A 12753-nucleotide genomic window follows, 5' to 3' on the forward strand; every position below is an offset into this window, starting at 1 on the left:
CTCACTGGACAATTTAATTTAGGATTGCATCAGAGATTAAAGAGACCCTCCCCAGATTAATGCATATAATCTGCTACTAAAACAATAGACATGAGTGTAGGCTAAAGAGAGATAACAAAGGGATGAATTCATAGTGCTAGTGAAGTCCTTTCACTGTGTTTTATTTCGAAAAAAATGACAAAGATATAGTGCCTTAATTCCACACACTGTGTGGCATATTGAAAAGCTTCATTTATTTCCAGACAGCCACAGATAAGTGATACCCCTAGAGTATAATTAAACTGCAATCATCCATCATTAGTCATGCCATGACAGCCTCTGTCCAAATAACCTTCCCTGCTTCAGAAATGAGAATAACCAGTTTTTTAGGAGAGCAGTAGGTGTGCGTGTAGAGAAAGCAGAATCTGGCCCCATGTTATGGTTACAAATTGGCATATTTGAGTTGTGTTTTTAAAACAAATATTGTAAATTTATTCTAGACTCATTCAAGTATTTGCCGAGAGGTCCTTCCCTTATCAAAGGGACCAGGCACTGTTTGACCCAGGTTACCAAAAGTCTGTGGCACCCCTAGGAGGAATATACTATTACTACATTTACATAAGCGGATGCTCCCAGAATAATGTGTTACACAGATGTTCAGTCCGCATACTGGGAGAATCTGTGTCCACCAAATTATGAACAAACTCCATAAAAAGTTTTATTAGCAACTTGGCATTTTCTCTGAATAGATGAAATATTCTCAGCACATTTGCAAAACTCGAATTACACATTACGTGTTATATGTAAAGACTGTTAATCCTCATGTGGCCACATGGGAGCTATACTGATATAAATAGTGTGATGTTCAAAATCTTAAACTAAATTTGGGAACCCAAATTCAGTATAATGCAAAAACAGAAGCTGTATAATTTGTATCAACCTTGAAAGTCAATATCTGGAATGAACATTTTTATTCTTCAGCACAGTCTGTTAGGTAGTTTCATTGTAATTTATTTAGTCTTCAGGAATAGCTCTCCAGGATTCTGGAAGGACATCCAAAGCTGTTCTTTGGATGGTGGCTGCTTTTTGTTCCATTCTCTGGCAAGATGATTCCACACTTCTTCAGTAACGTCTTGTTTCTTCAAGACACGACTCTTTGAACTCGTCTGCAGTAGATAGTATTTTAAGTATGCCACTGAACAGGCTGAATCGGAGGGCCAGCTCTGTTCTAGGATGCCCTCTAGACCCAGGGGAGGTGGTGAGTGACAGGAGAATGGTGGCTAAGCTGTCATTCCTGTTGGACAACATCTCCCACCCCATGCAGGAGACTCTAACAGCACTGAACAGCTCCTTCAGTGGCAAGCTGCGGCACCCCTCTTTCCTTCCCACTGCTGTCAGACTCCACAACAAAGACTTCGCAGTATTTTATTCTGTTGTATATAGTATCTTGTTCTTATTATCTTATCCTATTCCAGGGTTTTTCTTATTTTTTGGTACTGTAACTGTGCACTGTCCACTTTCTGCTGTGACACAACAAATTTCTGACATGTGGGACTAATAAAGGTTATCTTATCTTATCTTATCTTATCTTATCTTATCTTATCTTATCTTATCTTACTTCTTCAGCCTTTCACTTGTCCAGTTTCCTCAAATTTCTTAAGGACACACTCCACACCATGTTAAGATATGCCAGGTTGTCACCTTATACTTCTTTGGGAACCACATTGCTGACTCCCAATAATAGTATTTTATGTTTATCAAACTGTGTTATGTTTGGCATATTTTGTAGATTCAACAAAAGAAACAGGAACTAGTAACAAAGTACCTAAAGACACAATTTAAAATTTAATGCCAAATGAAACACGATTCTTTGCTAACTGGTCTGTTATGTGTAAACACAATAGTGGTTCAAGTGTTTTGGCTACAAATAACAGACAGACCGAACTGAAAATGAACCAGAAAGCAGCAGATCTCCAAAAAAAAGAGAGCTTTGAATCACCTTCAGAAAGCCCAGGAAACTCTTGCTCTAGACTACTTAAAAATTAGCAGAAAGTCTGGCTTCTTGGAAACAAAATATAAAGAAATGAGGGGTGAGTCAAGACTTTTGCATGGACCAAATACCAAATTTACAATTTGGTATTATTAGTCTGTCCTTTCCTGCTCTGTCTTTCTCTCATCCTTCTCTGCATCTTCTATATTATACATTCTATATTATGTATTTACACAATTACAGGTCAGGAGAACCTTTTCACACCCTGCTGCCTAAAATGAAGTTCAATTATATAATCTAGAACAGTATTATATTATGAGATTATTAAGGGATCTTAATAAATTTCAAAGTGATTCAGCTGTGTTCGACCTACTCACAGCTGCGCATAGGAGCGAACAACGGCCTCTTCCGTTTACTTATGATTATGAGCATCAGTGAATAGCTACTGCAGATCATCGCATTTGGTGTGTTTTATAACAAAGCATATTTATATGTCAGTAAAATAACATTTTTCATATATATACATAAGTCGATCTAAATGTATTAATGTACGCCGGTCTATCGAGTTCCGTGGTGAACATGCGTATGTTTCTGCGCAGGTTTGATCCACCTGAACTGAGTGGACGGTGACAAATGCGGAAGTGTCATGGCGTCGTGCTGCAGAATCATCAACACTGTCATGCAGTGTCCCACACAGCACTGGTAGAAACAGTCTGTAATGACTCTGGGGTTTTGGATTAATATTTCATAAGGACGTCAGAGGGACAATAACGTAAGTAGGCGAGAAAGCACAGCATATGAAAAGTTCGTCCTGAAAGTTAAAACAAAGTCTCCCGTGTCATTGTATTTCACTGGAATGTGGCCACGTGTTGCTGAGGTAGTCTAAAATCATTTCAAAGAATTAAAATGTGTCTGCAGGATCTCTGTTTATAGTGATACAATAACGTGTCAGTAATTTATGTCACAGTGTTATAAGCGCTACTTTAGTAAAAACACAAAAAGTAGAAGCTCAGATTTACATTGTTGTCTGTGTTCAGAACAAAAAGATAATGTATATTACAACGAAATTAATAAGTACATACTACATGAATCAATTATGTCAACAGTATGTTCTGCGGTCTTATAGAGCAGGGTATATATCTATATTCACCCTTTAAAATCTGAAGTCACATTTAAACATATAATACTATATAATATAAACATTTAATCCTTTTTAACATTAAGATTTTAATTTAAAAAAAATAAGAAAATTCTATTTCAGCTTTCATGCTGCATTGGACCAATGGGACAAGCTGTACCATTTAAAAACAAAAATAAATAAATAAACCAGTAGCTAGTTTAATTGAGTTCTTTTTCTAACTTCGCTCGGTGTTTCACTATGGGAATCGCCTCGGCGTGACCAACTACGGAAGCTCCAATGACACCACGTCTGTCTATGACAGACCTGTCGAGCCGTGCTCAGGGCTCCGCCCCCTCGTACTAACACGGCCGACCAGCTCCTCCTAACTCATTCTTGCTTTCTTCCCGTGAGAAACTACTTTGAGCTCCCTCAGCGCATCCAGGCTAACTTGATTAGCTGCTTAACAGTTCTCAGGCGTCCCGTGTAGGAGTACGTCGCCGAACGCAGTTTTTCCGGTTCCAGTTTGGATCGTGCTGAGTAAGTCCTTCGAAAGAAGTGTACTTAGAGTTGCACTGTGGAACAGCAACCGCGTCAGGCGAGCTGTCCCAGCGGTTCCTGGTTTTAGTTAGCGAGGTAGCCGACGTTGTGTGACTCGGGCTAACGCGTTACGGCGAGCTGTTCGTTCAGTGTCCGGCTAGCATTAACTTGTTAGCAGGCCACGAACCACATTAGCGTCTCACTAGCATTAGCTTGTTGGTCGACGTAGGGTTCGGTTAGCATTAAGTTGCTAACGATATTGGCTAGCGGAGTGCAGCCAACGTGTCACGACGAGCTGACTCCCGCCGCGACTAGATCGGATTTAACACCCGCTGCTAGTCCTAGTTACTTACGGGCTAACGTGTCGAGACGAGCCTGGTGTAGCCTAGTCTCACCCCTTTCCGCTAACCATGTCTACGGCTCCTACTCCCGCCAAAAGGTCGGAGCCGAAGGCTAAAGAGGCTGCATCCCGCCCGTGCCCCGCATCATGCGGTGCCACCATCTCGGGCAGGGACCCTCATCCAATGTGCATCGTCTGTATGGGTGCCAAGCATGCTCAGGCTTCACTGGCGGACCCTCAGGGATGCCCACACTGTGCTTTGATGCCAGAGAAAGTCCTGGAAAGGAGGCTGAGAGTAGCAGTAACGAACAGTCAGGACCCCTGCCTGTCGGCTGCTACTGCTACGAGCGATATCCGTCATCCGCGAGCCTCCACAAGCTGGGCGGACATGATGGAAGAAGAGTCCCCGCTCATGCCCCCATCGTTCGAGGACCTCCTCGATCAAAACGTGGGCGAGCCGGGTGGCGAGGACGCGGAGGGCGATGCCGACTCCGACCTCCTCGACCTGGAGGACATGGATGAGGAACAGGAGGATGACTCTACCTTTCCTCCCAAGCAGTCCAGGCCACCGAGTGGGGCTGAAGTTGCACCCCTGGTGGACAGCAATTTGTACGAGGTCTGTAAACGGGCTGCTGCCAAGCTAGGCATCCCATGGCCAGCCGCCCAGGATGCCGAAGGGGCAGAACGTGACTTGTATGACGGCAAGAGGCTCCCACCAGCCTTGCCGCCATCAAAGCAGCTTCTGCCAGCAGTCCCAGCCTGCATGAAAGAAATGAGTCGCTATTGGTCAAGCCCTTTTAAAAGCAAGCTTCCGACCAAGGGCTGCTCTAAGCTTGAGATCCAGGGGATGGGTGAACTGGGGCTGACTGAACCCCCAGCAGTGGAGCCTTCAGTGGCGTATCACCTTCACCCTAACCGCAGGGCAATCTCAGCTTCTTCTAGCATTTCTTTGCCCAACAAGATAGATCGCCTCACGGCATCTATTTATCAAAGGACATACAAATATGCTGCACAGTCAGTGTGCTCGCTTAATGCAGTCACACTGCTATCAGCATATCAGGCAGAAATTCTGGAAGACATGGGCCGTCAGCTTGACTCGGGTTCCCCGAACCCAGCCCTCTGGGATGAAATCTGCGTGGTTAATGATCTCATTCTTCGCTCCTCCAGGGGAGCAGTCCAAGGGTGTGGTCGCGTTATGGGCCTTGCAGTCTCGGGTGAGAGAGCCTTGTGGCTAAACCTGTCAGGCCTGGGTGATGCTCAGAAGGCTGAGGTCATGGATGCAGCCTATGACCCAACCAAGGGTCTCTTTGGCCCAGCCCTGGAGAGAATGAGAGAAACAAGCACCCGCAGAAAGCAGGAGGGTGAAGCATTCAATCTCTGCTTACCCAGAAAACCTAACTCTCAGCCCCAGCAGGTGCCAAGAGCTGGCTTTGCAGCAACAGCAGCAGCTGCGAGAGGGAGACAGAGTGGGGTCAGAATGCAGAGAGGAGCAGGAGGCCAGCAGGGTGCCCACCAGGCCAAGGTAGAGAACCGAAGACCTTGGGGCAAGCATTCCTTTGCAGCAGTTGCTGCAAAGAACAAGCCGTCACACCCCGGAGAGGGAAAAAAGAAGCGGTCAGCCTAGCACACCTGCAGCATTCTGTGTCACCCCTCTTTTCTTCCCCAAAGAGAAGGAAGGTGTTAGAAGGGGTAACCAAATCACTCCAAAGTTCAGGGTCTCCGGAAGTTTCCAGTTCACCAGGAGCACCCTCTCAGTCTCCTCCTCCAGTTCAGGGAGGACAGACTTGTGGACAAATGGCGCAGTGTCACCAAACACTTCTAAACACTCTGTCTGTGTCACCAAGCGCTGCCCAGAGTCACCAGACACTTCACTGTGGTTTGGGGGTAACAAAAGAAATAAAACGTGCATTTCTGCAGCCAGGCAGTTTGCCAAGGGCAGAATGTCCCCCCAGTTTCAAAATAAAAACAAAAGAAAATCACTGCAATTATGTGTTCCCAGCTCACGCTCTTCCCGAGGGGGAGAGCCCCAACTCCTTCCGGGAGACAGGGGTGACGTCACGCTACCGCTTCTTCAGAGGCCCACTCGCAGAGCGGCTGGAGCGGTGGCGCGCATGCGCAGTTCATCCCTGGGTCTTGTCAACCATTTCCCATGGTTACAGACTACAGTTTGCGGCAAAACCACCGAGATTCGGCGGAGTGTCAGCTTCTGTGGCCAGTCGCGATTCAGCGAATGTGCTGGAGGAGGAAATATCCTCCCTGTTACACAAACAGGCGATCGGAGCGGTTCCAAGCGAAGAAGCTCAGCAGGGCTTTTACTCCCGCTATTTCCTCATCCCGAAAAAGGACGGAACGTCGCTCCGTCCTATTCTGGATCTGCGTGTGTTAAACAAGCATTTGAGAAAGTACACGTTCAGAATGCTCACACACAAGACGCTTTGTCGCTCAATTCACACAGGCGATTGGTTTGTTACAATCGACCTATCAGACGCATATTTTCACATCGCCATTTATCCTCCACACAGGAAATATCTCAGGTTCGCTTATCAGAGCGTAGCGTACGAGTTTCAAACTATCCCATTCGGGCTATCCTTAGCTCCGAGGGTGTTCAGCAAATGTGTGGAGGCAGCGCTGTCTCCGTTAAGGAACAGCGGCATCAGAATATTTTCTTACATAGACGATTATCTAATATGCTCACGATCGCGCGAGCAGGCGATCAAAGACTCCGAGGTGGTGGTGAATCACCTCACGGAGCTTGGGTTCACTATCAACCTGGAAAAGAGCCACTTGGAACCCGCACAGTTTACAGAGTATCTGGGGCTCAGAATAGACTCCATCTCTTATCATATCGCACTTTCAGAGCGGAGGATCGCATCCTTCACTCACTGTCTTTCCCGTTTTCAGCTGGGGAAAGTCGTGCGGTTCCGACTCTGTCTCCGCCTCCTCGGCCTCATGGCCTCGGTGATATCGGTGGTACACTTGGGGCTGCTTATGATGAGAGATTTTCAGCGGTGGGTCGCTTCTCTGCAGCTGTGCCCTCGCCGACATCTCAGTCGTGGTGTAAAAATAACGCAGCCGTGTATTGCGGCTCTCCGGCCCTGGAGGAGCCCGACAGCTCTCGCGGCAGGGGTACCGCTCGGGGCAGTATCATCCAGGGTGACGCTGACCACAGATGCATCCCTGTCAGGTTGGGGTGCAACTATGATGGGCAGAGCAGTGAATGGCGTTTGGTCACAGAGACTCACTCTGAATCACATAAATGTGCTGGAGCTCCGCGCGGTGCTCCTAGCCTTACGGCATTTTCTGCCGTATCTCCGGGGTCAACATGTTTTAGTGAAAACAGACAACTCCACTGTAGTTGCTTATATCAACCGCCAGGGCGGCACCCGTTCCCGGCAGCTACACAGGTTAGCCAGGGAAATAATTATGTGGAGCAGCACTCGGCTCCTCTCCCTTCGGGCAACTCACGTGCCAGGAATTCTGAACAGGGGGGCGGACCTCCTGTCCAGAGGAAATCCACTGTTCGGAGAATGGAGGCTTCACCCACAGGTGGTGGAGCAGATTTGGCAGAGATACGGCCGGGCTGCCGTAGATCTCTTCGCCTCGCGAGAAAACACACAGTGCCCCCTGTTTTTCTCCCTGTCAGACGCACACGCGCCACTGGGCGTGGATGCGCTGGCCCATCCTTGGCCAAAAACTCTGCTGTATGCTTTCCCTCCCCTCAGCCTGATCTCCCCAACACTGATCAGAGTGAGGGATCAGGGGCTGTCTCTGATTTTAATAGCTCCACGGTGGCCATCCAAACACTGGATAGCAGAAATCATCCAGCTTCTGGTGGACGAGCCATGGCCACTCCCCATCCGCAGGGACCTTCTGTCTCAGGCGCGGGGGGAGATATACCATCCCCATCCAGACCAGGTTGCTCTCTGGGCCTGGCCCGTGAAAGGTGGAATTTGAAGGCAGCAGGCATGCCTCCGAAGGTTATTGAAACCATTCAGAATGCCAGAGCCTCCTCCACCCGTTCCATTTACAGCAGTAAATGGCGTGTTTTTGAAGAGTGGTGCCATGAAAAGCAGATTATCCCTTTTCAGTGTTCAGTGGTGGAGCTGTTGTGTTTTCTTCAAGACTTGCTGGACAAAAGGAAAGCTTTTTCCACTATAAAGGTCTATTTAGCAGCTATTTCAGCCTGCCACGTGGGGTTTGGTGATAAACCTGCTGGGCAGCACCCCCTTGTAGGTCGCTTCATGAGAGGAGCGCGTCGAACGCTCCCAGTTTCTAGACCACTGGTCCCTTTATGGGATCTGTCAGTCGTTTTAGACGCCCTCTCCCACCACCCCTTTGAGCCTATTGGGGCAGTGGGGTTGAAGTTTCTCTCTCTTAAAACCACTCTGCTGTTGGCTCTAACCACAGCCAAGCGAGTTAGTGAATTACAGGCTCTGTCTATTCACCCCTCTTGTTTCACTATGGGAATCGCCTCGGCGTGACCAACTACGGAAGCTCCAATGACACCACGTCTGTCTATGACAGACCTGTCGAGCCGTGCTCAGGGCTCCGCCCCCTCGTACTAACACGGCTGACCAGCTCCTCCTAACTCATTCCAAGCAGATTTCTTTCCGTGCCTAAGCAAGGAGGGAAGTGTTGGTGAAACACCTCACTCTGTTATCAAAGAACCAGGGATTACGTTAAGTAACCCAACGTTCTACAACATACTTCTAAATTGGAAAAATAAAGCTCCCCCAACTCACTCTGCCTTGTTAAGAGACACAATGTATCATTTACAGTTGGAGAAAATTACATTTTCATTGAGAGATAATGTTAAACAGTTTTTAATGTTAAACATTTCATTTGTTCTACAGACAGGCAACCCAACATTTAGCTTCATCATTATTAGGATTTTTATGCGTGATATCTGTTTGTAGACTTATATAATTGTATGTAATTATACATGTATATTGTATATTGAGGTAGGATCAAATGAGTTTACCTTTAAGTCTGTTTGTACCAACCCTTTCTTTATCTCATTATTGTTTAAAGTGTATTTTGTTGTTATTTTAGTCATGTTCAAAATAAATCAATCATTCAGTGGAGAAAGAAAAAAAATATATATATGTCTCATTTTCAAGACCTATTCTACTTACCAGTTCCAGTCTTTGTGGAAGTAGAGTTTAAAATGTGCTAAGAGGCATAAGTACCAATGTAAAAATGTTCATACATAAAGTAAATATAGCTAAACAGTTAAGAGTAATCAATAGGCAGTAGCAGTAAGTAGCCTTGCAAGGCCAATTTGGCCATGTCCACATAGTGTGATTGGTAATCTGATCCAGGACTGTAACCATTGGCAATCGGCATGCTGACTGTTGAAATGTATGTTATATATAAATATGAGAATGTTATAAGAAACAATGTTAATATTTGTAATATCCATCCCATGGTCGATCCCCTGCCTTTGCCCCAATTCAGGATGTCGGACGCAGGTTCAGGCGACCCTGCTGGTCGGGTGCCGACTCCTGGAGGGAGCGGTAACAAAGGACTCCTGATGAGCCGTCGCCCGTCAGCTGGCATCTCTCCTGGCCGCCTCCCCACGATGCGATCCAGAGACCTCACATTAGGAGGAGTGAAGAAGGTCTGACATGCCTCTGTTTCACTAACTCACTCGCTTCATTTAACAACAACAACAGAAAAAAAAGCGCAAATGGATACTTTAAATGAATACATTTGTTGTCTCATCTCTTGCATTTATCGTTCTTCTTTTTACTCTTTAGAAAACGTTTACACCCAACATTATTGGCCGAAAAGTTAAAGAAGAGTAAGTTCCCGAAGCGCTAAATAAATAAAGTGCAGACATCCAAAGCCAGCTGTTTCTTTGACTGTTATTTTCTCACACTAGAACAAAAGTTGAAGATGGGCAGAGGAGAGAGAGGAAGGAAACGGATCGAGGTCGGGGTCCCAGAATGAGAGGCAGGGGCCGAGGCCATCAAGAGCTCATCCAGTCGCACTCCATTTTTGAACAGGGGCCCGGAGACATGATGATGAAAAAGAGAGGTGGGAGACCCGGTGCTCCTCACGCATCGTTTACGTGTGTGTCTTACAGAGTCTCTATCGCACCAGCATAATTCTGTGTCACCCACACACACAGGCGGCTATGAAAGCGAGAGAGACGCTCCAAGCATGGGACCCTCGCCCATCATTAATATCAAAAAGGAAAAGCGAGAGACCGAGGAGGAGACCAAAGAGATCCTGCGCAAGCTGGAACGAGACAACGTGAGTCTCTTGGTTTTCACTCGTCTTTGTTTGCGTAACTAAATAGTACAATTTCATTTATATAGCACCTTTAGAATAAGACCTAAGGGACTTGCTTGGGTCATATAGCTGTAAAACATTCACTGATGTAACCTGGTTCTAGTCCATGATGAGCTCTAGTCAGAACGACAATCTTGAAATGGGCTCCGAGTTCAGCGGGGAGCCGGTGCAGCTGGATCAACAACGGTTTAAATGTATTTAGAAGATTTAGTCAGAATCCTCGCTGCAGGTTTTTGAACAACCTGCAGATGTTCCATGGGGTTTTTGTTTAGACAAGTAAAGGATTATATCTTTTTCCCAATGCTTATTGTGTTCTTTTAGTTTGTGGATGATCCCTTCCTGCGGAGTGAGAAGAGGAGCTGCCCTGTCCAGCTCCCCCTCGCTGTGTCAGGATGGGGATTCAAGGATGAATTTAGTGACGCTTCTATTAAAAATGAGAAGAAAGAGGAGGATTGTGAACCAATGGAGCCTGCAGCTGAAGGTAAATGTTTGTACCTGCGTTGGACTCAGAACTTGTTTAATTTCCTTTGCAGCATCATGAAATTAATCGTAACTTTGTCTTCAGTGAAACAAGAGCCAGAGGAAATTGAAATAAAGAAGCCCGAGGCAACTTGCAGGCCTCCTCCTCTCCCCGAGCCCGAAGTACTCCCTGACCTGCTGCACAGATGGAGTCTGAGCAAAGTGGAGGAGCTTTTCTTCATTCAGCTACCAGACTCGCTGCCCGGCCAGCCTCCCACAAAAGAGCACAAGCCGGTGAAAACAGAGGTGCAGTCAGAGGATGGGCAGTCTGTGCTCCTGAAAACAGAATCAGAGGTAAGCATACAGCTGGGGTCCAAGTTTAAGTCCACGATGTCGTCGTGTTCTTCTGAGTAGGTGGTGTTTTTATACCAAACAGGAGGAGAAAGCTGAGGACAACAGCTGCAATCTGAAGGATCTGCGGGAGGGTGTTGTGGGAAAGATGCTGGTACGCAAGTCTGGCCGAGTGCAGCTCATACTGGGGCAGGTGACGCTCGATGTGTCTCTAGGAACATCCTGCTCTTTCCTGCAGGTACAACACAAATTTATTTCTTTGAGGATTTTTTATGTCTTTTTCTGAGTAATGTATTTATTTCCATCTTCCAACATTCTCCTCCGATCTGTTGTATTTGCACGATAAAAACATTTCTGACGCGCTTTTCCTTCCATCCCTTCTATTCCCAGGAACTTGTCTCTATCAATACAGAGGGGAAAACGGGTAACTTGACTGTATTAGGGAACGTCAAACACAAAATGGTTTGCTCACCGGACTTTGAAGCTCTGCTGGAGAGCAGTTCTTGATGCTCATCAGAGGAGCAGGCGACTGATCCTCCTCAAGTCCGATGGACACTTGCGGAGAAGTTGACAAAAGGCTAGATACTACAAGGCTGCTGCACCCGTAAGGCTTACAAGTAGAGAGGTAGCTGGCTGAGATTTTGTGTTTACAGAGTGGTTATAAAACACTATCTATAATTAGGAAACAAAAGTTTTATTTTCTCTCATTCATAGTTTATTAATTCATGGTTGTAAGCTTGAATGACGTGCCAAGTATCAGTACCATTTTTCCTTCTCTGTATCTGAAATTACTTGAAAAGACTTTACATGGATGTAAATGTGTGAATAAAAAGGGTCTGTTTTTGTTATCAAAGTATTTTCAATTGTTTAAAAGTTGGTTTGTGGAAATTACAAAAATAATTACTTTATTTTTGTAGATAAATATATATATATATATATTTAAAAAAAACATAAACAACAAAGGCTTTATTTTTTGTTTTTGGGGGAATTTGCTATTACGTGAAGAGTAATATTAGAAAAGGTGTATTAATTCTATCATTCTGATGCAGTACAAATGGCAGGTTTGTACTAATATTTCCTATTTTGTTTAGTTGTGGTCAAAAAAATTTAAATACAGTATGACAGTTTTAAATATAGTGCAGAAATTCTCAACAGGACTGAGCTTGGGGCTTTGGGAAGGCCATTCAAGAAACTTAATGTTAGCCTGCTTTATCTAATCCAAAACCAGGTTTGATGTGTTTTGGGTCATTGTCTTGTTCTTGGTTGGCATCCAGCAGTTTCCCGTTCATGGCAGGCTTGAGCTTTGGTGATTCCTGGGTTGTTCTAACAATTTACTCTCATCTAAGGGTGATAGTTTGACCTCTTTTTAGACCTTAAAAAGTAGTGAGACATCTGAATAACTTTTATTTAAGGACAGCTGGTTAAACTGATGATCTTAGAATTTGCAGTGTTTAGAAATGGCTCAGGGAGGTCTTGACAACTTGTGTAAATCTACAATTCTCCTTTTTTGGTCTTCACTGAGTTCCTTTGTTTTCTCATTGTTCTGAGTGGTGGTCCAATGAGTGTTGTCAAACATCCATATGCTAGCAAAAGAAACTAGCAGTTAAAGTTAATAGGTCGTGAACTTGTCAAGTTAAAAGACATTGTAGAACCTTGAACACCATGTATTAAAGGATTTAA

At 45.3% G+C, this 12753-nt stretch overlaps 2 protein-coding genes across 3 annotated transcripts; both read left to right on the plus strand.

Annotated features, from left to right (window-relative positions):
- Nucleotides 1–1942: 1942 nt before the first annotated feature.
- Nucleotides 1943–11781, plus strand: LOC146656871 (DNA-directed RNA polymerase III subunit RPC4-like). Of its 2 annotated transcripts, XM_085424660.1 has the most exons (10): nucleotides 1943–2069; nucleotides 2569–2741; nucleotides 9424–9586; nucleotides 9726–9769; nucleotides 9851–10005; nucleotides 10100–10224; nucleotides 10585–10744; nucleotides 10829–11076; nucleotides 11159–11311; nucleotides 11464–11780. In XM_085424660.1, the coding sequence occupies exons 3-10, from the start codon at nucleotides 9425–9427 to the stop codon at nucleotides 11578–11580; spliced, it is 1164 nt and encodes a 387-aa protein (XP_085280786.1). In that variant the 5' UTR covers nucleotides 1943–2069; nucleotides 2569–2741; nucleotide 9424; the 3' UTR covers nucleotides 11581–11780. The 2 variants fall into 2 exon arrangements, with proteins under 2 accessions (XP_085280786.1, XP_085280787.1); XM_085424661.1 differs by lacking the exons at nucleotides 1943–2069; nucleotides 2569–2741 and adding an exon at nucleotides 3489–3626 and having other exon boundaries at nucleotides 11464–11781.
- Nucleotides 3964–6776, plus strand: LOC146656872 (uncharacterized). Its single transcript, XM_085424657.1, has one exon. The coding sequence runs from the start codon at nucleotides 4037–4039 to the stop codon at nucleotides 5588–5590; it is 1554 nt and encodes a 517-aa protein (XP_085280783.1). The 5' UTR covers nucleotides 3964–4036; the 3' UTR covers nucleotides 5591–6776.
- Nucleotides 11782–12753: the final 972 nt, after the last annotated feature.

The sequence above is a fragment of the Rhamphochromis longiceps genome, linkage group LG12 (genome assembly GCF_057381845.1).
Source record: "Rhamphochromis longiceps isolate RC_006_pf linkage group LG12, R_longiceps_female_GT1.1, whole genome shotgun sequence".
NCBI classification, from domain to species: domain Eukaryota; kingdom Metazoa; phylum Chordata; class Actinopteri; order Cichliformes; family Cichlidae; genus Rhamphochromis; species Rhamphochromis longiceps.